The sequence below is a fragment of the Drosophila subpulchrella genome, chromosome X (assembly GCF_014743375.2).
Source record: "Drosophila subpulchrella strain 33 F10 #4 breed RU33 chromosome X, RU_Dsub_v1.1 Primary Assembly, whole genome shotgun sequence".
NCBI lineage: Eukaryota > Metazoa > Arthropoda > Insecta > Diptera > Drosophilidae > Drosophila > Drosophila subpulchrella.
This window is the reverse complement of record NC_050613.1, coordinates 17792634-17811915: the sequence shown is the minus strand read 5'-3', so window position 1 is coordinate 17811915 and position 19282 is coordinate 17792634. Positions and strand designations below refer to the sequence as shown.

At 43.9% G+C, this 19282-nt stretch overlaps 1 protein-coding gene across 1 annotated transcript; it reads right to left on the bottom strand.

Moving 5' to 3' along the window:
* Nucleotides 1-9756: 9756 nt before the first annotated feature.
* On the bottom strand, nt 9757-17804 carry LOC119556609 (trithorax group protein osa). The gene is made up of 3 exons (XM_037868922.1): nt 17509-17804; nt 11913-13115; nt 9757-11857 (listed from the first exon to the last, which is right to left on the bottom strand). Exons 1-3 carry the CDS (start codon nt 17509-17511, stop codon nt 10019-10021), a joined length of 3045 nt encoding a protein of 1014 aa, XP_037724850.1. The 5' UTR covers nt 17512-17804; the 3' UTR covers nt 9757-10018.
* Nucleotides 17805-19282: the final 1478 nt, after the last annotated feature.

Genomic DNA, 19282 nt, shown 5'->3' with positions numbered 1-19282 from the left:
GTGCCAGTAACCGGGCAAAAACCCTGTCCCATTCCTCGGGATAAGTCAAGTCCGGACTGCAGAGGGATCCCCTAGGATGACCCGCCAAAAAAAAACTTAATTGGGCCTTCATCGGGGAATGGTAAAAGGACAAAAAGGACAGCTTGTACAACAGAAAAAGAGTCTCAAAAAATAAAATTAAATAACAAAGCAGTAATTCTAATATTCGATTTATTTGTGAGCGAAGTGGGCTCAAAATGAAATGCTTAAAATGCGTTTTTGCATAATGCATAATAATTATATTTACATTTAAATTTTGCCTCTGATAATATGGTCATTTTATATTATTTTCGTATTAATAATTCATTTAAAAAATAATCAATTTTAAAATAGTTTTCATATTTTAAAATATAAAATTGTCTTTGATTTAAAAATTGTGTGATTTGACAGGCAGTTTGATGTTAAGTAAGTTAATTTATTATAAGTTGGGGATCATTTTACAAGAAAGTATGAATATGCTAGACTTCTTTTGGGGATAATAAAGCAGAGGTACAGAGATATTTTAAACTGTCCCCTTAATTAATTACAGTTGAGGACTTTTTGCTCTTAAGCCTCTCATTTACTTTTCATACAACCTCGTGGGGCGAACATTTTGTTTCGCAACTAACCTTTCTGGACCGGGTTGAACAAAGAAGGTCCTTTGTGCCGATACTCCACCCAAAACTTGTTCCATGCAGCTGCTATCTGCTTAGTCCGCTCAACCCGCGAATATCCTGCCATTCTCCAAAACATCCGAACACCGCCCATGCCATTGTCCATTTGTCGTTGCTTTTTATATTATTTACGCTCGTTTAATTTTTCGCATGCTTTCTTTATTCGACGCGCTCAAGTATTTTAACAAATTTTACAACTTTTTAAGCGGGTCTAAGCGACTACGGCCACCTGTCACTGCCTACCGACCCCCCCCCCCCCCCTTCCTCGAGGGTCCTTTTGGCCACCCCAAAGGACATTTGGCCTTGGCTTCTGGTGGCGAGTCCTTTTTTCAAAGGACGAATGGGGAGGAGAAGAGGTGAGGCGGCCTGCTTAAACGTTTTGTCGAGCATATTTGTTGGCCATAAATTAACACGCCGCTCTCGCCTGTTTAATCTTTTTATGGCCCCGCCTAGACCACGCCCCCATTAAGCCGGTCCAAAAATTTAATAATTTGCTCAACATTAACCACTTGGCGGCCCGTTGTTGTCCTTGGGCTTTCGCCCCGTTGTTGTCAACGTTCCGTTTCCACTTTTTCCCCCCCCTGTTCGCTACTAATTATAAGGGGATTATTTGCTTATCCCTCGAGGTCGTCGAGTGGGGGGAGATGGCATAAATTCACCGTCGGCAGGTGGGTGGTTCCTCTCATTGTCCGCTGTCCCAGCTGTAAATTAGCCGCTTTTGCAACGCCCAACCACCACCCACTCGTTCATCCACTCAAGTCCGCCATAAATTCCCAATTAAAAGGTGTAATAAGCGTTTGTTCCGCTTCGGCTATGAATAACATTTTGGGCCGGGGAACAGTGGCACAGGAACCCCCTCCCCCCCCATTCATTTCACCTCACTTGTCAGCAGCTGCGACTTTGTAATGCAATTGCAATAAAACAAACTACAAAATGGCCGGCGGGGCGAAAGGGAAAGCCCACGGGAATCAGAATAATGGGTGGGGATGATGGGAGCTAAGAAAGGTGGCTCTGCGCACAGTGGGGCAAAGTGCGGTTTTGCGGGGGCAAAAGTGTCAGCGAAGATATCCTCGGAAGGACAGCCTTAAGTTATCACAGTTTGCAGACAAAGAATCAGCGGTGCTGAGTCCAGTAAGTAAATGATAGAGTGATAGACTCAGAAATGGGACAAGTAAAAGCAGATGGGATAATAGAAATCAGACAACTTTAGATATGATAAAGAAGAGAAAAGAAATCTTTAGTGATATGATATTGCTATTTAAGTTAACTGATAGTATAGGTCTTCTACGATTTTTAAGGAAATGTTATAGGGTATACTTCAATACTAAAATCTATTTTTTTTTTATTTTATTATTTTATTTATTTATTTATTTTTTTTTTATTCAATTTTTTTTTTATGATTTTAAAGTCTCTTAAAGTGAACGATCTGATTTTAGGTACATTTAAAAAAAACAGCAACGAATGTAAATTAGTTTCTTCTTTTCTTGAGCTTATGTAATGTATAACATATTGTTTCTAATTGTAAATGCTCTATATGGTATATATCGTAGCATTACTTTATTAAATTTATCTTATTAAAGAGTATTGAAACGATTGTTGGTTACGATGTACCATTTTTCAGTAAGAGCTTAGAGATCCTTTGCCACTGTGCCCTTGTGACCTGAGGGCAATTAAAAGCGGGTTCGAAGTTCAGAGCGAGTCACAAATTATATGCGCATTTAATGAAGTGTGCCGGGCACACAAACACACATTTCACACATGCGACTACGTGCAGTCATTAAACAGCCAACACCCGGGCGCCCAACCACCCATTCTCACCTGTGCCCCCGGTCAAAGGTCACGCGCTGGCCGGGCCAAAAGGTCACTTAAACAAAATGAAATGAATAAATGCATGAGGCGAACTCCACACTCCACACTCCACACCCACCTCTCATCTTGAGGATCGGGGGAATGGGAATGGTATAGGGGGACCTGCTCCATCGAATGGCCAACTAAACGGTTTGTAATGGACGCCTTGGCTGCCGGGATTGAAACTTAATTGCAAAAATTTTAACAAACACTCGCAGCAATAACAATAATTTTAACCGACTGCAGTGGGTGGACAATGGAGAGCTTTCCCGTTTGGCCAGGAGTCAAGATTTATGCGCCACAGACTGAAATTAGAAACGCTTTCCTTGCCGCTCCGTGTGTCCTTGTTCTTTCTTTTTTTTTTTTTGGCGAGCAGTAAACAAGGCTGGGCCACGCCCCCACCCCCCCCCCCCTGAAAAAAAAGGGGCGGGGGGAGTGGCACTGGCCAATGGCCATTAGTTGTTGCTGGTCGCCTTTGCCGCGGCGACAAGTGCACTTTATTAGCGCTTTTCATTTCGCTCCTTCGAAGCCGCCTAGTGTCCTGCTGTTCAGGGCTTACATATTTTTTTTTGCCTTCCTTGGACCGAGCTATTTGGCATAAATGCGTTCATTAAAGGCACATTGACACGGTGCCTCAGTGGGTCAGCAAAAAAGGGGGATCCTATCCTTGGGCAGCACTTACGCCATGTTAGCCTAGTTATTGATGTTATTTACCAGTGCTGGAATCCGCATTTTGTGTCTACTTTCAACATTTCAAAGAACTATTTATAGGGAATAAATAAAGTTAAAATGGGGAATATTTCTTGTTAGATGTTCTGTGCCAAAAACGTCTCTACTATCATTTCTTCCTAATCACATTTTCTTACTAGGTAGCTTTCCGAAATTCGGAAAACTGGACCACAGCTTTGGTTCTTGTTTTAAGATCATGTTCTACATGATTTCTCAGTTTATAAGCCACTTTAAACCTAGCATAAAATTGAGATAAGGACTAGAAAAGGAAATTTGATTTTTGTTAACCAGAGCCTTGCATTATTCAGTAATATTTTCTGTTCCTATGCTGCAACAGCAGGATGCCAGAAAATGTGGCCCATCTACGCCCCTGGAGAAGTGGTGTAATCGGTCAAAGGGTCCAAATGAGCCGGACTCTCCTTGTGTGGCCCCAAGCTCCTTGTTCTTTGGTGCAGCGGACGCCTTGACCTGTTATTTATGCTGACCGCAGTCACGTCCTGGCTAAGTGCTCATGTGTGTCCCTTCGTTCCTGCGTCCGTCGTCCTTTGAACCCCTTCTCCTGAGCCACCACCCTGGTGTATTTGTGTCGACATTTGCCGTGGCATTTATAAAATTGTGCATAATTTAAGCTCAGCAGTTGCGGGCTCCCATTCGCCAAGCAAAGCAGCAGAAGCCCAGCCAAACCAGAGTACCGACCACATGAATAATGGTTCCCGTGGAGCCAGCTAGGGGATAATAAAGAGAGGGTGCACTGTCAAAATAAGTTTAAGGCAAGCTCACTGTTGTTAAAAGACATACGAGAAATCGGAATTAGAAAATCGATGATTGAGGCTCAAACACTCATTAACATGTTATTTATTGAAAAAAGTCAACAATTAAAATTTTTAAGAATTTTTATGGGGAAAAAAAGGGATCAAGTTTTTGTCAATATACGAAATTCCGATTTTTGCCAAAAATTCGACATTTTTTCCGGTTTTTCCATCGTAGTTCAGGCAAATCAAGGCATACAGCTAAAAGATTGACTGTTTTGAGCAGCTTGCTTAATATGCTAACGATCCTCATAATTTTTGGGAAAATTTATTTTTTGACCAATTTTCTCATTTTTGTAAGGGGTTACATCACTTATTTTGCGAAAAATGGCAAAAATGAAAAAATTTTCAGGTTGGAATGTAATTGGATTGGAATTCAAACAACGAGCTCGACGAGATATGACATTCCTCATTCTGACTTATACTTTTGATATGGCAGCCAAAAAACTGAATTTTTATGGCGAAAAATGGGGTTCAAATTTTTGTCAATAATACAAAATTCAGATTTTTGTCAAAAAAGCCATATTTTTTTCCGCTTTTTTCATTGTAGTTCAGGCAAATCAAGGCGTACAGCTAAAAGATTGACTGTTTTGAGCAGCTTTCTTAATATGCTAACGACCCTCATCATTTTTAGGAAAATTTATTTTTTGACCAATTTTCTCATTTTTTTTTATTTTGCGAAAAATGGCAAAAATGAAAAATTTTCAGGTTGGAATGTAATTGGATTGGAATTCAAACAACGAGCTCGACGAGATATGACATTCCTCATTCTGACTTATACTTTTGATATGGCAGCCAAAAAACTGAATTTTTATGGCGAAAAATGGGGTTCAAATTTTTGTCAATAATACAAAATTCAGATTTTTGTCAAAAAAGCCATATTTTTTTCCGCTTTTTTCATTGTAGTTCAGGCAAATCAAGGCGTACAGCTAAAAGATTGACTGTTTTGAGCAGCTTTCTTAATATGCTAACGACCCTCATCATTTTTAGGAAAATTTATTTTTTGACCAATTTTCTCATTTTTTTTTATTTTGCGAAAAATGGCAAAAATGAAAAATTTTCAGGTTGGAATGTAATCAGATTGGAATTTAAACAACGAGCTCGACGTGGTATGACATTCCTCATTCTGACTTATACTTTTGATATGGCAGCCAAAAAACTGAATTTTTATGGCGAAAAAAGGGGTTCAAATTTTTGTCAAATATACAAAATTCAGATTTTTGTCAAAAATTCGATATATTTTTTCGGTTTTATCATCGTAGTTTAGGCAAATCAAGGCGAACAGCGTAAAGATTGACTGTTTTGAGCAGCTTGCTTAATATGCTAACGATTCTCATCATTTTTAGGAAAATTTATTTTTTGACCAATTTTCTCATTTTTGTGAAAATTATTTTGTGAATTATTTTGCGAAAAATGGCAAAAATGAAAAATTTTCAGGTTGGAATGTAATCGGATTGGAATTTAAACAACGAGCTCGACGTGGTATGACATTTCTCATTCTGACTTATACTTTTGTTATGGCAGCCAAAAAACTGAATTTTTATGGCGAAAAAAGGGATCAAATTTTTGTCAAAAATACAAAATTCCGCTTTTTGCCAAAAATGCGACATTTTTTCCGGTTTTTCCATCGTAGTTCAGGCAAATAAAGGCGTACAGCTAAAAGATTGAGTGTTTTGAGCAGCTTGTTTAATATGCCAACGATCCTCATCATTTTTAGGAAAATTTATTTTTTGACCAATTTTCTCTTTTTTTGTAATCACTTATTTTGCGAAAAATGGCAAAAAGTAAAAATTTTCAGGTTGGAATGTAATCAGATTGGAATTTAAACAACGAGCTCGACGTGGTATGACATTCCTCATTCTGACTTATACTTTTGATATGGCAGCCAAAAAACTGAATTTTTATGGCGAAAAAAAAAGGAATCAAATTTTTGTCAAAAATACGAAACTTAGATTTTTGTCAAAAATGCGTAGTTGAGCCAAATCAGGGCGTATTTTTCGTATAGCGCGAGAAATGACAAAAATTAAAATTCTTAAGATCTAAAGCTCAGCAATGTATGACATTCTTTATTCTGACCTTATTTGACACTATGGCGACCAAAACACAGAATTTTTGTTGCCAAAAACTGAGATTCAGATCAAGGAGAATATCTGAAAGAGTGCCACCAAACATTTTTTAATATTTAAAGCTTCTGGAAATTTACAGACCACTAATTCACTGCTGCCACTCAATTTGAATTACAATGCATTGATTTTTTATAAATAGATGGCGAAATAAATAATTGATCCGATTTGGCTGACTAATTTTTCCTGTGTGGGTACAGGCTTCACGTCTCCGCGTTGCAGTTGCAGCTGCGCCGGCGACATTAGGATGGTGGTGAAAAATGGCGAGGAGGGGGGAGGGGGCGGAAGGACGCCGCCAACACGGCAACTTGAAAAGCATAATGAAGGATAATGAGTTCTTGATTAGTACAAAGTGGAAAATTGTGTATTTTTGCCCTGTCGCGCGGTGCGTATAAGCTTTGGCCCATCAGACAGGGAAAGTCCTGCCCACGGCCCAGTGGAAAACCACCAGCCCCCCACAGCAGGCACCAATTAACTGTAATTAGGGTTGCCCCGTTTCTGCGTGACCAGAGCAAACAAACACCATCATTCGCCAAAGTAGGCGGACCATCTGCCCGATGGCTTTGGCCAGCCGAAAAAATGGCCAAGAAACCGATCCGAGGCTTGTAGATACCCGTAAAAAAGGCCAATGCATTGGCACTGGGTAAATACCTAAGTGCAGGACCAACAACACATTGCATTCTGATGCCCGATACCCGCATTTTCCAGCTACCGTTCATATTCGTGCTGCGTATACGTAATGCGTATTACGTATACGCCGTGTAAACAGGACGGCCGCCGCTTTAAAAACACCGCATGGTAAATAAGAATCCAGAGTGAGGGAGAGGTGGAATAGGGGGGCAAAAAACGCCACAATAAAATGCTGAAAAATCAACACCATTTTCAGCACACTTTCCTTTTATGCCTGCTGTTGTTCTTTTTATTTTCATTTTACCACTCGCTGGGTCTGCTTTCGCCCAACCCTCCATAGTTTTATGTAGTCGGAAGTTGTTGTTATACTCTTAAGCTAAAGGGTAATGTGACAGTCATAAAAACAGGTGAGCATCTAAAAAACAAAACAGAAACCCATTAGTGGCTGGAGCACATTTAAAGTCAATTATTTGAATAAGAATTAAAATACACTTTATATTTTAATTATAGAAAAATTCCAGATAATACTTTTAATAACAAAATACTGAATGCAATATCAACAAAAATTAAATTATATGTTTAAATAGGCCTTGAATACACTATTTTACCCTTTTACTAACTGAATACATTTTTTTTTTAGTTTTCAGGGCATACAAAAAGCGTTTCCACGTAGAATATCTCTTCAATTTGCTCTCTTTTATATGGATTGATTTTCTTGGCTGGATTTTTGTTGGATTTCCGCATTCGCATGCAAATCGACGATTAATCAAAATACCACTTTCCCCCAATTGTTGCTGCAAATTACATTTTTCGCGTTTTTCGCTGACTGAAATGACAAATTTACACAATTGGCAGCCGATCAGGCATTGGCTTCAACGAATGGCGATGGCGATGGCGATGGCGACGGCAATGGCAATGGCAATGGCCATGGCGAAAGTCAAATTGCGAAAGTTAATGGAAATAAGTGAGAATCGAGCGAAGCCACAGCGAAAATACGTGCAACAACTTGTCCACTGTGGATGTCCCTGTGAATTTCCATTCAAAGTATTTCGGCGGAGCCTGGCCGCTGGTTTAATAAGAATTATTCGGGCGATTGACATTCGGATGGTTAAGTTTACGAGCATTAATTTGTGGGTCTGCTACTGAAGAGTCTGGCCAGCCGTGGGATCACTTCTGTGAGTTCTGTGAAAGATGTTTGAATTTTGGAGGCCTTAGAATCTCAAATTCAAGACTTATGTACTTGTAGCTAGAATATTCTAAACTTTAGACTGATGGATAATTAAAACCGTTGTAAATCCGAGTCTTAATACTTTCCTTCCCAGAATTGCATGCAAGTGCCCTGGCCTTTCTCCGAAAGATAGGACCATCCACTCCCCCTCGCAGCCATTTTAGGTGCTGCTCATTTTGACTTTTTAATAACATTAATTAAAAGTGCGCAAACTGAATGAAAGCGCTGCCAGCGGACCTTCCCCTGCCCCCCTTTTTCCCGCCCACTCCGTCCATGAACCACCCATTGGCCTCCGTCCGTGGGTCTGTCCGTCCGTTTGTCCGTTTGTCCGCTTGTCCGTCCATCATTCCGTCCGTCCGACGAGCCTTCCGTCCGCCATTCCCTTCGACGCCTTGGCAAACAAAGGTAGCGGCTACGTGGACGCAAATGGGGCAAAAATGAAGTAGAAGTCAGAACATGCACTGAGAAAAATACAAATATATATATTGTTTTTGAGGTTTGGTAATGTGAGTAAAGCTTATCATACAGTTTGAAATTGAATAACCTTCTAAATAAATGCTCTTTCCTGAGTCTACATTTTAATAATATTTCTTAGGTGACATTTTCTAATCGAAACGATTTCCTGAACCATTCCTAGTACAATTTTCTGTCAGTGCAGGTGAATGAAACGAAATCAGTAGCAAGGCGAGTCCAGGTTCTGGTCCGAACTGAGGCAACCAAATATTAATGAATGGGCAAATAAAGCGGCGAGAGCTTCGGCACCTAAACACCCACCGAACCACCCACCGAACCACCCATTTAGGGCACCCTTTTGGGGGCGGAACCCTGCCCTAGAAAGCGGGCACGTCTTTCATGCCTTTTTCCCTCGGTTATATAACGGTATAAATTTCTAGTTAATTAATCACCTTTCGCTTTGTTTATGGCTAATTTAATTAATTTTATGTCTTTTATTGTTTCTTGTTGCTCTTTGGAAGGCCCAAGTCGGCAAGTCCATTGCTCTGCGGATGCGGATGTGGAGGCGGATACGGATGCGGATACGGATGCGGATGCCGTGGAATTGAATTGAAATTGGCAAAGGAATCGGAATTGAGCGTGAGAGAACTTGAACCCGAAATCATTTGAAACTCTGGCCAAGAGTCGAAGAATTATTTATTAATTAACCTTCCAGTGATAAGAGAAAAATGAAAAATTGGAGGGCAAAGAATTTTTGACCTTATTAAAGGAAGAATTATGAAAAAAGTTAGTCCATGTTTTGATTTGATGCCCGGACTTCAAGTTATGGAATTCAACTCATGTACCTAGAGTGGTTTAATAAAATAGTTGTAGTTCTGTGAGTTAATCTATTAAAATAATGTGCAAATCACAGCGATTGAATGTTTGTTTTACCCCGACACTTGTAAGTGCTCTATGAGAAGCTCTTTGTCGGCTGAAGACTGCCACGCCCCCTGCGGCCGCCCCCTTCCCAATAGCCAGTTCACAGTTCATTCACCTTGGGCCTTTTTGCATTTGCCATTGACTGGTCTCTCCAACCTGCGATCTCGGATGACTTGCACTTGGCGGCAGCTTTCCTCCTCGAGTGTCTTCGCTTTTTTTTTCTGTATACATACATATTTATTTATTGTTTAAAGCATAAAATACAATACAATGCTATAATAAATTAATTATTTATTTTAAATAATTTTTATACACGAGCTGCGAGCATGAAAAGGCACTTTTCACGCGGCGGGGCAACGTCGAATCCGCATGCCTAGCTTCTTTGTTCTCTTTGTGTTTACTTATATGGTGTGTGTTTTTCTTTTAAATCTGTGGTGGATCCAATCCGATCCCCTCCTGCCCCCTGGACTTTCACTTTATGGCAACTGGGGGGACAGACTGGGGTTAGCTCTTAGTTGATGATGATGAGGCAGCAATAAATAGGTTCAAGCGGCGCTGATGAGTTCGATGCTAACTAGTGACTGACTAATGCTTGGCCTCCTCGTCGTTGACCACGATGGGCTCGATCTCCTTGACCTCGGCGGGGGTCTCCTCCTCGTTGTCGGGATTCTCGGGCAGCACACGCACCTCCACGCGATTGGAGGAGCTGCTGGCCTGCTCATGCTCCTCATGCTCCTCATGCTCCTCGTCCTGGGCGTGATCCTGCTCCTGATCATGCTCATCGGAGCGACTCTGGGCCTTGTGGTTCTGGGGCACATTCTGCTGACCCTGGCCTGGCTGCTCGATGGCCGTGAGGATGGACTGCAGCAGTCCCTGCGAGAGGATCTCCTCGTGGTTGGCATCGCCGGCTGAGACTCCGGGGGCATTGTTCAGGGATCCCCCGAACTGCACCTGGAAATTCTGCGTGGGCTGTTGTCCATTCAACTGGATGCTCTGCGATTTCTGGGCGGACAGCACATCGAGGCCATCCAAACCGGGCAGCTGGTGGGGATCAGTGCCATCGGGCAGGGCAGCCACCGAGTTCTTCTGCGAGGCATAGCCAGTGTGATCGTAGTCCAGGTCGTTGCCAGAGGGCGGAGGACCATAGCTGTCGCCGGGTCCACTGACCAGCTGCTGGGTGTGCTGCTCGGCCACGGGGATGCTCTGCGAGATGGCGTTGTAGGCTCCGGCGGAGGCGGCGGACACGCTGCCAAAGTGTTGCACCTGCTGCTGCTGCTGTTGCTGCTGCTGCTGCACCGTGTAGCCATTGCTGCTCACCAGGTTGGGACCATGTCCGCAGTCGTGGATGATGATGGGCTGCTGCTGCTGCTGCTGGAACTGCTGACCCTGCTGGAACTGCTGACCCTGCTGGAACTGCTGACCCTGCTGGAACTGCTGACCCTGCTGGAACTGCTGACCCTGCTGCAGATTGAAGCGAGGAGCCTGCTGTGGGAGGGGCAATCCCTGGGAGTGGAACTGCGAGGCACTGTAGCTGTTCTCCGAGTGATGGTGGTGCTGCTGCTGCTGCTGCTGTTGCTGCTGGTAGAAGAGTGGTGGCGGTGGTGCGGAGGGCAGGTACTGCTGGGAAGGTGGTGGCGGAGGTCCCAGAGGACGCACATTGGCCACTGGTGGCGGAGGAGGCGGCAGGTACTGGGGCTCAGGTGGTGGCGGTGGTCCCGGTGGTCCGAACTTGTTCTGGTGGATGAAGGAGGGTCCTGGTTGCGGGGCAGGCAGCTGCTGCTGCAGGATCACCTGGGGAGCAGACTGAGGCGGCGGAGGAGGAGGTGGTGGCTGGTACAGAGCCTGCGGCGAGGGCAGTGGTGGAGGAGCAGATCCGGCCAGGGGAATCTCATTGGCCGCAGGGGGAATGTAGGTGGCTGGCTGTTGCTGCGGCTTCACTCCAAACTGATCCAGATGCTGCACTGTGGCTCCAATGGATTCCAGCAGACCGGCGGGCACAGGTGGGCGATAGGCCACCGGCTTGTTGGGCTGACCGGCTCCATGCTGCGGGAAAGGCTGAGGATTTCCGGATGGAGGAGGACCATACTGGATGTTCACATTGGACTGGGAGTGGGAATGGGAGTGGCTATTGCTGCTACTGCTGCTGGTGAGGGCGGCAAACTGGGGAGGTGGTGGTCCATAGTTGCCCTGAGGAGGCGGAGGAGGAGGTCCGTAGTTGCCACTGGGCGGAGGTCCATAGTTGCCACTGGGAGGTGGTGGAGGAGGTCCGTAGTTTCCACTTGGTGGAGGTGGAGGAGGTCCATAGTTTCCATTAGAAGATCCCGAGTGACCGATGGTCTGGTACTTCTGGGCGTGCACTGAGCCGGGGGCAAACGAATCCGAGGGTGGCTTGGAGTACGAGTCATCCAGGGAGCCAATGGCGGCCTTAAAAAGATAACAAGATTAGAAAGTGTTAACCGGGAGTTGGGCATCAACTAACCTGCAGAGCTTCCGCTTCGATGGAATTGCCTCCGGGTCCGGTGATCAGATGGGCTCCATCGCCGCCTCCTTGAAGGGCCACGGCCACCAGTTGCTCGTCCGAGAGTCCGTCGATGATGCTGCCGCCTCCGCTTCCAGAGCCTCCCACTCCTGCACCACCACTGTACTGGGTTCCAAAGGATCCACCGTGTCCCTGATTCACCTGGCTGTAGCCACCCTGGGTCTCGATGTGGTTCTGCTCGACGTAGGCACCAATGGGCGCTGGGATCGGTTTCCAGCCATCGCAGGCCGTGTGGAAGGGCGCCTGGGAGCCACTCACACTGTGCGTGTGTCCCGAGGAGTCGATCTGGATCTGCACCTGCTTCACTGGTCCCGGGCCACTGGGTCCACTGGGTCCACTTGGTCCCGAGTGTCCTCCACCGTTGGTCAGGATGATCGTGGTGGCGGGTCCATTTCCGGGCAGGGCCACGGGTAGAGGAGGTGGTCCATAGTTAGGGGGTGGGGCATCGAAGATCTGCTTGGGCGGCAGGTTGAGTGGGCCAGAGGCAGGTGGTCCGTAGGAGGTGGCCGGCTGGTGGGCGGGCTTGAAGAGGGGAGCGGCATGTGGCGAGGGCAGCAGCTGCGGTGGAGGTGGTGGACCATACTGAGGCTTGGGTGGTCCGTACTGAGGAGACGGGCGGTGCTGGATCTTCAGTGGTGGGGGTGGACCATACTGCTGTGGTGGTGGACCATACTGGGGTGCCGGTTTCGGGGGTGGACCATACTGGGGCGCCGGCTGGGGAGGTGGACCATACTGGGGTGCTGGTTTCGGCGGAGGTGGTCCGTACTGCTGGGCAGGCTTGTGCTGGATGTGCGGGGGTCCGTAGAAGGGTTTGGGCACCCCAAAGTGGGTCTTGATCTGCTCGTGCAGGGAGCTACCTCCGCCGCCGCCACCACCACCACCGCCTCCTCCCAGGAAGTTAAGCTTGGGTGGACCGTATTTCAGGGCCGGAGGTCCGTACTCGCGGAAGGGAATCTGCTGGGGCACACCGTACTCCCGGTGGGGCACGTGCTGCTGCGGGGGCGGCGGTCCGTACTGGGGGGCAGGGCGTGGCGGCGGACCGTATGTGTCGAATCCCGCCTCGCGGCGCTTCACATCCTTGCCGTGCAACACCGCCTGGGCGGCGCAGAGGCAGCAGGCGACCAGCAGAGTCAAACGGAGCATCTGGAATGGATGGGGATGGATAATGTGGGTCAGTCATTTGTCAAGATGGCATCTGGAGTAGGAAATAGGAAAATAGCTGGCCCCAAGCGATTGGACCGGAAGTTAATCTCCTCCAGGGAGCCCAAACATCCAGGGGGCATTACTCAAAAAATGAAGTCCATAGCTCTGGCATAAAATATTGTTAATCGCTCAAGAGCATATAAAAAATGTGGTTAAAATGGGTGAAATCTATAGCACCAAGCAAATACTCTTTTGTTTTCACATAAATACTAAACTAATAATTGAATTATCTTCCTTAAGGTATTTTAATAAGCAATGTCTTTAAAATATATTTAAATTTTTTGGAAAATATAAATATATTTAAATAATTCAAACTGTATAAATGAGAACGGTAGACTCTAACTACAGCCCTTTAATTTAGGCCTGATATATAATGGTTTCTATAATCCTCAACTGTTTTCTAAACCTTTTAAAATAATAATGTCTTAAATAATTTCCCTAAGAGTGTACAAACCTCAGCTGGCTGAAGTTATGTTTCCCATTTTTTTGAAATATAACAAATGATTGCGGCAGAAAGAGTTGTAATATGAGGGGTTAGTCGGCTAACCGACATCGTAATGTTTATTGAGTGGCATCCGCCCAAAGTGTCTCTAGTTGCCATCCATCTCCGGCCTTAACCCCCTGGCCCCTCGACCCAACCCCACCCCCTTAACCCCTTTTGGCCGCGTCTCATTTGTCAGCTGTCTCGGTGACCTTTTTGGCCGATGGCAACTTGTCAAGGCTTGTCAGGGGTCGCAGGTCACAGGTCTTTGGTTCATTCGCCATTCGCCCCCCAGCCAGGTGTCGTTTTCCGTGTGTGCGTGGGTCACCCAAACCCCTGCCCAAATATGTAACCATAATCTGCGCTAATTTGCAAACCTACGACCTGCCTCCATTTACTCGACTGTCAACACTGTGCAACAAGGTAAAGTTAGAAATTAAAAAAAAGTTTCAATTTAATTATAATAATATAACAAAACTCTTTATAATAAATAAGATTGACCCCTCAAAATATTTTACAATTTCATGACCAATTATTTTAATTGCTTAGCTGGAAATTTTATGCCAACATCTTTAAAATGTAGATATATTTTTGGTAAGTTTCATTACATCAAATATGAATTGTTTATTTTGAAATGATTTTAAATGATATTGCATAATCTAAGTAATAATTGTATAATTTATATTACACAAACTATAAGAGTGCACTTTCGTGGTGACCTAAAAAATGATTTCACTTTAGTTCAAGCAAATACATTGCTATATCTTCAAGTGCCATCAATTATTTTGGCCAACGAGCAGGCGTTAATTGAACCATTTAGGCCAAGTTTGTTGTGTGGTGTAATTGGCATTGCGGTTGCCCAGAAAACGCTGGCGTATTCCGCTCTAATTAAAACATAACCCGACCGGACTGGCCATCATCGTTATTACCATTGTCATTATCATGGATGTGGCCGCTCATCATGATCATCAATAATTCAGCAGGCGAGTGGCGACTTCGTGTCAGCCAAATAAAAAAACACAAAGCCAAAACAAAAGCGCCGAAAATAACCATTGGCCAAGATGGATGGGGAGAAAGGGGGGGCATTTAATTGGTTTTATGTTTAACAACAAATGCTGCGGCAACAATGGCAAAAATAAGCCACTCAAAACGGGCCAGAAAGCAAATCAAAACGGCGCTTCTTTCAAAATTCCACGCACAACAAGCGATTTAGCCGGTAATGCCAATAAAAATAGCAAAAAGCACGCGGATCGACCGCAAAAGGTGACGAAGCTGGAATGCCCTTATATAAGAAAGTGATTGGAGTTATGCAAGAGGTGAAGGTATCAAAGATGAGTAAATGTTTAACTCAATGAATCACGGTTTTTGAAAAACACAGCTCCATTACGCCTGGGACTTTTAATGGGTGAGTTATAAAAAAGCCAGGAAGTTGTATAACTAGGAAAATGATCTTTAATAGCTAGAAGGTATTTTCTATATAAGACTAAATGATCTTCTATTCAAAAATGTTCTATTTAATATCAATTGATCCTAAAAATCCTGATCGTAAGTCCGAACTGATGGCCAATAATGATCTTAAGCAAATATCTTACATAACTTCCCGAGATAATAAATCCGAATTTAATAGAACCCCACCATCATCTGCAAGCCAAGCGTAATAACCAAGTTATTATGCCATTTACTACGATCGCCTCGTCTCTTTCCAGATTGCATAATGCGGGGCAATCAGCAATCTTTGGAAATGGAAAAGTGCACCTCAATGGTCAGCGATGCGCATTGAATACGAGTATCACAATAAGCCACAAAATATGTTGTTACTTCTTCTCTGATTTTTTGTGTGTGTTTTTTTTTTGGCCAGCGGCGGCGTTAAAATGTCATAAGCGGTCGAAGCGGAGAAGAAGATACAGAAAAAACGCCGAAATGGTAACTTTCACTTGGCTCCGGGTGTATCTACATACGGCCATGTATCTGCGTATCTGTGAGGTTCGTTTCGTGGGGATGAGTAGGTGTCACAAATGCTGGCAGTGAAATTATGCGCCGCATAATGAAAATACATTATAAAAGAAATGGCAAACAATTAAAGGGGCTGCTGGTGTGGGCATGGGCGGGGGTGATGTCTTCTTTTTTTTTCTTTAGAGAGATGAGGGGGCTTTCTGTGCCCATTGTCTGTGAGCCGTGTGAAGTGACCCGCATGTGGCCAGCACTTGCAACTCCATTCCATTGTGGATCTGTTTTTGGGATGAGTGTATTATGCCGGGTGTACGAGTCACTAAGCCAGTCGGTCGCATTCGTACAGTTAGGCTCAAAAAAATAGATCACTATGATGATTTTATCCAACAATATATAATATTTATTATATATTATGATATTTAAGATAGAATAAAATCATATATCCCTTGGTAAGTTAACATGGGTAATTCGCAATTGGATGCCCATTAGTTAGATCTTACTAGTCACAGTTAAATAAAAAAATATATCCAATTATTTAAATAGTATCTTAGAATACCCTCATATCCAAAATAAACTCAGACCCCTACCAAATACACCCATACTCCCCAAGTTAAACTGGGTTATTCGCAATTACCCAACCCATTACTTAGATCCCAGCTATTTGGGGCCCTAAATTTATCACCTGTCACTGGTCACTGTTCACGCAGGCGGTCACCACTTCAGTCACCGCTTTCTTTAGCCCGGCGTTCGATTTCTGTTCATTAGCATAGGCCACAAATATTTGTTATTGATGCTAAACAATTGACAACAACGGCAGACAGCAAACAAATGAAAACCAGGCAACGGCAACGAAAAAAAAAAACTAAATAAAAATAAAACAGAAAAACAAATAAACAAACAGACGGGCCGGCAAAACTTTCACTCTCGCTGAGAAGACGTAAATTTAGTTCGAAGATGAAAACAGCAAAAGTTCAGCCAGGAAGCGATTCCGGGTTTTGGGGGGGGGGGGCTCCAAAAAGGGTTGCCGGGGGAATTCGGCCCCAAGTTTTTGGCCACAGCTGCCTGTTCTGGCCCAAAAGTCGGGAATCGTAATCTACGTTAATTAAATTTACCCCACCGCCGCCCCGCAGAAGCGGGCAAATGTGAATGCGAAATTATTTATGAATCAATTTCGATAATGAATAAATTATGTCTGGAGACAGGAGCTGCTAGCCCGTGGCCCCTGACCCCTGACCCCTGGCCTCCGGATTCCGGCAGCAAATGAATAATCTGGGCCAGGATTTGCCAAGAAATCCGGGTCCTGCATCAATTTTCGTTTAGAGTCCGGGCAACCCTCATCAATTAGCAGAGGTCGTGTGGCAAGGTCAAAGGGCAAGGCGCAGGCGTGCCCACCCAAAAATAATACCAATGCACGGGGAAAATAAAATATGGAGCCTGGTTTTATAAGTCAACTATTTTAGAGTCAACTATTAATAAATAAATATTTTTTTCCATTGTTTAAAATTTCTATAAAACTCCAAAACTAGCTTTTGGAACTGATAATCCTTTATCTTTTTTCCCCGTGAATTCCAAATGTTGATCCTGATTTTATAAGACTTGATTTTATGGTCAACTATGGAAATATGAATATAATTTTCCTATTTTCTGATAGTTTTAGGGTCTACAAAACCCAATTTTTTAAAAGTGATGCCTTTAATGTACTTCATATTTTTTTTTTATTCTTTCTGTGTATTGGAATTTTTTCCAAAGTATTTGGGAAATCTATCTTTCCCAAAAGGGGCGGTTAACTTTTTCGCTGGCATTTCCCCCGAGTCACTTGGACTTTTCTCCTAATTGGGCTTGTGTTTGAGTTTCTTCCGTAATCCTTTGCACTCGAGTCCAATTAGGGAAACGATTCTTTACCATGCCAGCTGCTGGTGTGGGTTATCCTCGGCACAAGGCACTCGAAAAAAAATTCAGATGATTCGATGCGATTCTTGATAAGCGGCACACTGCACTCAAAAGGATGCGGGACTTTTAAAAAAATTGAAAAAAAAAATAAATAAGACGCGGCACTCACGGAACGGATCGCGGGATCGGTTCGGAACGGTTCGAATCGGTGCGGATCGTTTAAGATCTTGGATCTCGAGATGCGGTATTCGGTTTTTGGAGATCTGGGATCTCTCGACAACGGATCGGCGACGGCGACCGCTGCTTGTCAGTCGCGAGTTGAAAATGCTGCCGCTCAGATGATAACGGCAGCTCATATAGGTAATAGCCGGGCCAACGCCGGCGTCGCTGCCTCGGCCGCCGCGCAGCCGCTGAAGAAACCGAAAACGAATCCGAATCCGAATCGGAATCGGAATCCGAATCGAAACCGAAAGTGAAGAAATTTCGTAAACCCGACCCACAGACGTAGAGCCAAAGCCCAAATGAGCAAGGTGCCGAGTTGAAGGGACAGCATCATCCGAAGTCGAGAGATTTTCCCTCTCTGGCGACCAGTTTTGCAACATTTTCACATCGATACCTTGGCATCGAAGAAGCTCTGCGAGCAGAGCAACCTTGCCACATGGGGCAGTGGTACTCATCATAATCATCATCATCATCATCATCATCACCTCTCGGTGCCAAGTGTCATTTTTGCCGCATTCGGAGTCGAAGTTGAAGATCCTTGTCAAAGTTCAGAGCCTTGAGCAGCGCTTAAAAAGCGATTCTCGAGTGGTTCAGTCTCTGGCCCTCAACAGTGTAAACATGGCAAACTTAATGGGTTTCCGAGCGAACGCTTCCTCATGATCGCCAAGTGCCACCCAGGAAACGGGGGAGATTCACCATGAGTTGCAAATGGATTGGAACTGATAGATATTTCCCTTTCAAAAAATATCTCAAGACCATAATCTTTCTTTTGAATGTGGAAAATTTTTGATAGATCTCTAAAATATTTTACTAATACTTAAACAAGACCTATTTTAATTAACATATTACATTTTAATTTATTTCCCAAGAAATCAATATGTTGATTTACTTAAGACCCTTTAACATTTAAACATACTAAAGGTATTTGAAATTTTTTTATTGATCCTTATCTTTTACTTTCATTAATACTTAATAAGGCCTTTTAAATATCAGCCAAATAAAATGCATTAACTATGGTATATTTTCCAAGCCACTACCATTTTATTTACTTTATTTTAAAGCCAATGGTAAATTTATTTGATGCCCAGCTCAACATCCATACAGATTCCATTTCTATTCCGATTGATATGCATGTGGTATTTACATAATTTCCATTTCCATTTCGTATTACTTAATAGTTGTCTCGTCGTCATCGCCGAAAGTCGAAGCTGCTTTTCTAGGTTGCCGCCAAGCTCTGGATATTCATGAGCTGCTTTAATGGGCCAACCGGCAGTAGAACAATGTCAACACACTTGCCACAATGTCCGATAGTGGAACTCTTTTCCTTTTCTTCGCCCTTTTTTATGCCCCGTCTTTTCCACAAAGTTGAGTCATAAAAGTGCTCCGCCTCTCAACTTGTTGAAGAAGTTGCAGCCGCCCGAGAGATCAAGTTTTCATCTCGGTGCCCAGAGGGGGTCTTTCGGGGTCTCTGGGGGAATGGAGTTGCAGATGGAGATGCGCGGCCTTCGCGTGACTCGATTTCGCTTTCATTTGCATTTCTTGGGCCACTCTTTTCTCTGAATTT

What these genes read in the sequence shown, in the direction of transcription:
- LOC119556609 (XM_037868922.1), bottom strand. An exon ending in TCGAAGCGGAAGCTCTGCAG is followed by an intron (nt 11,858 to 11,912) that starts GTTAGTTGATGC and finishes TATCTTTTTAAG; the next exon opens with GCCGCCATTGGCTCCCTGGA.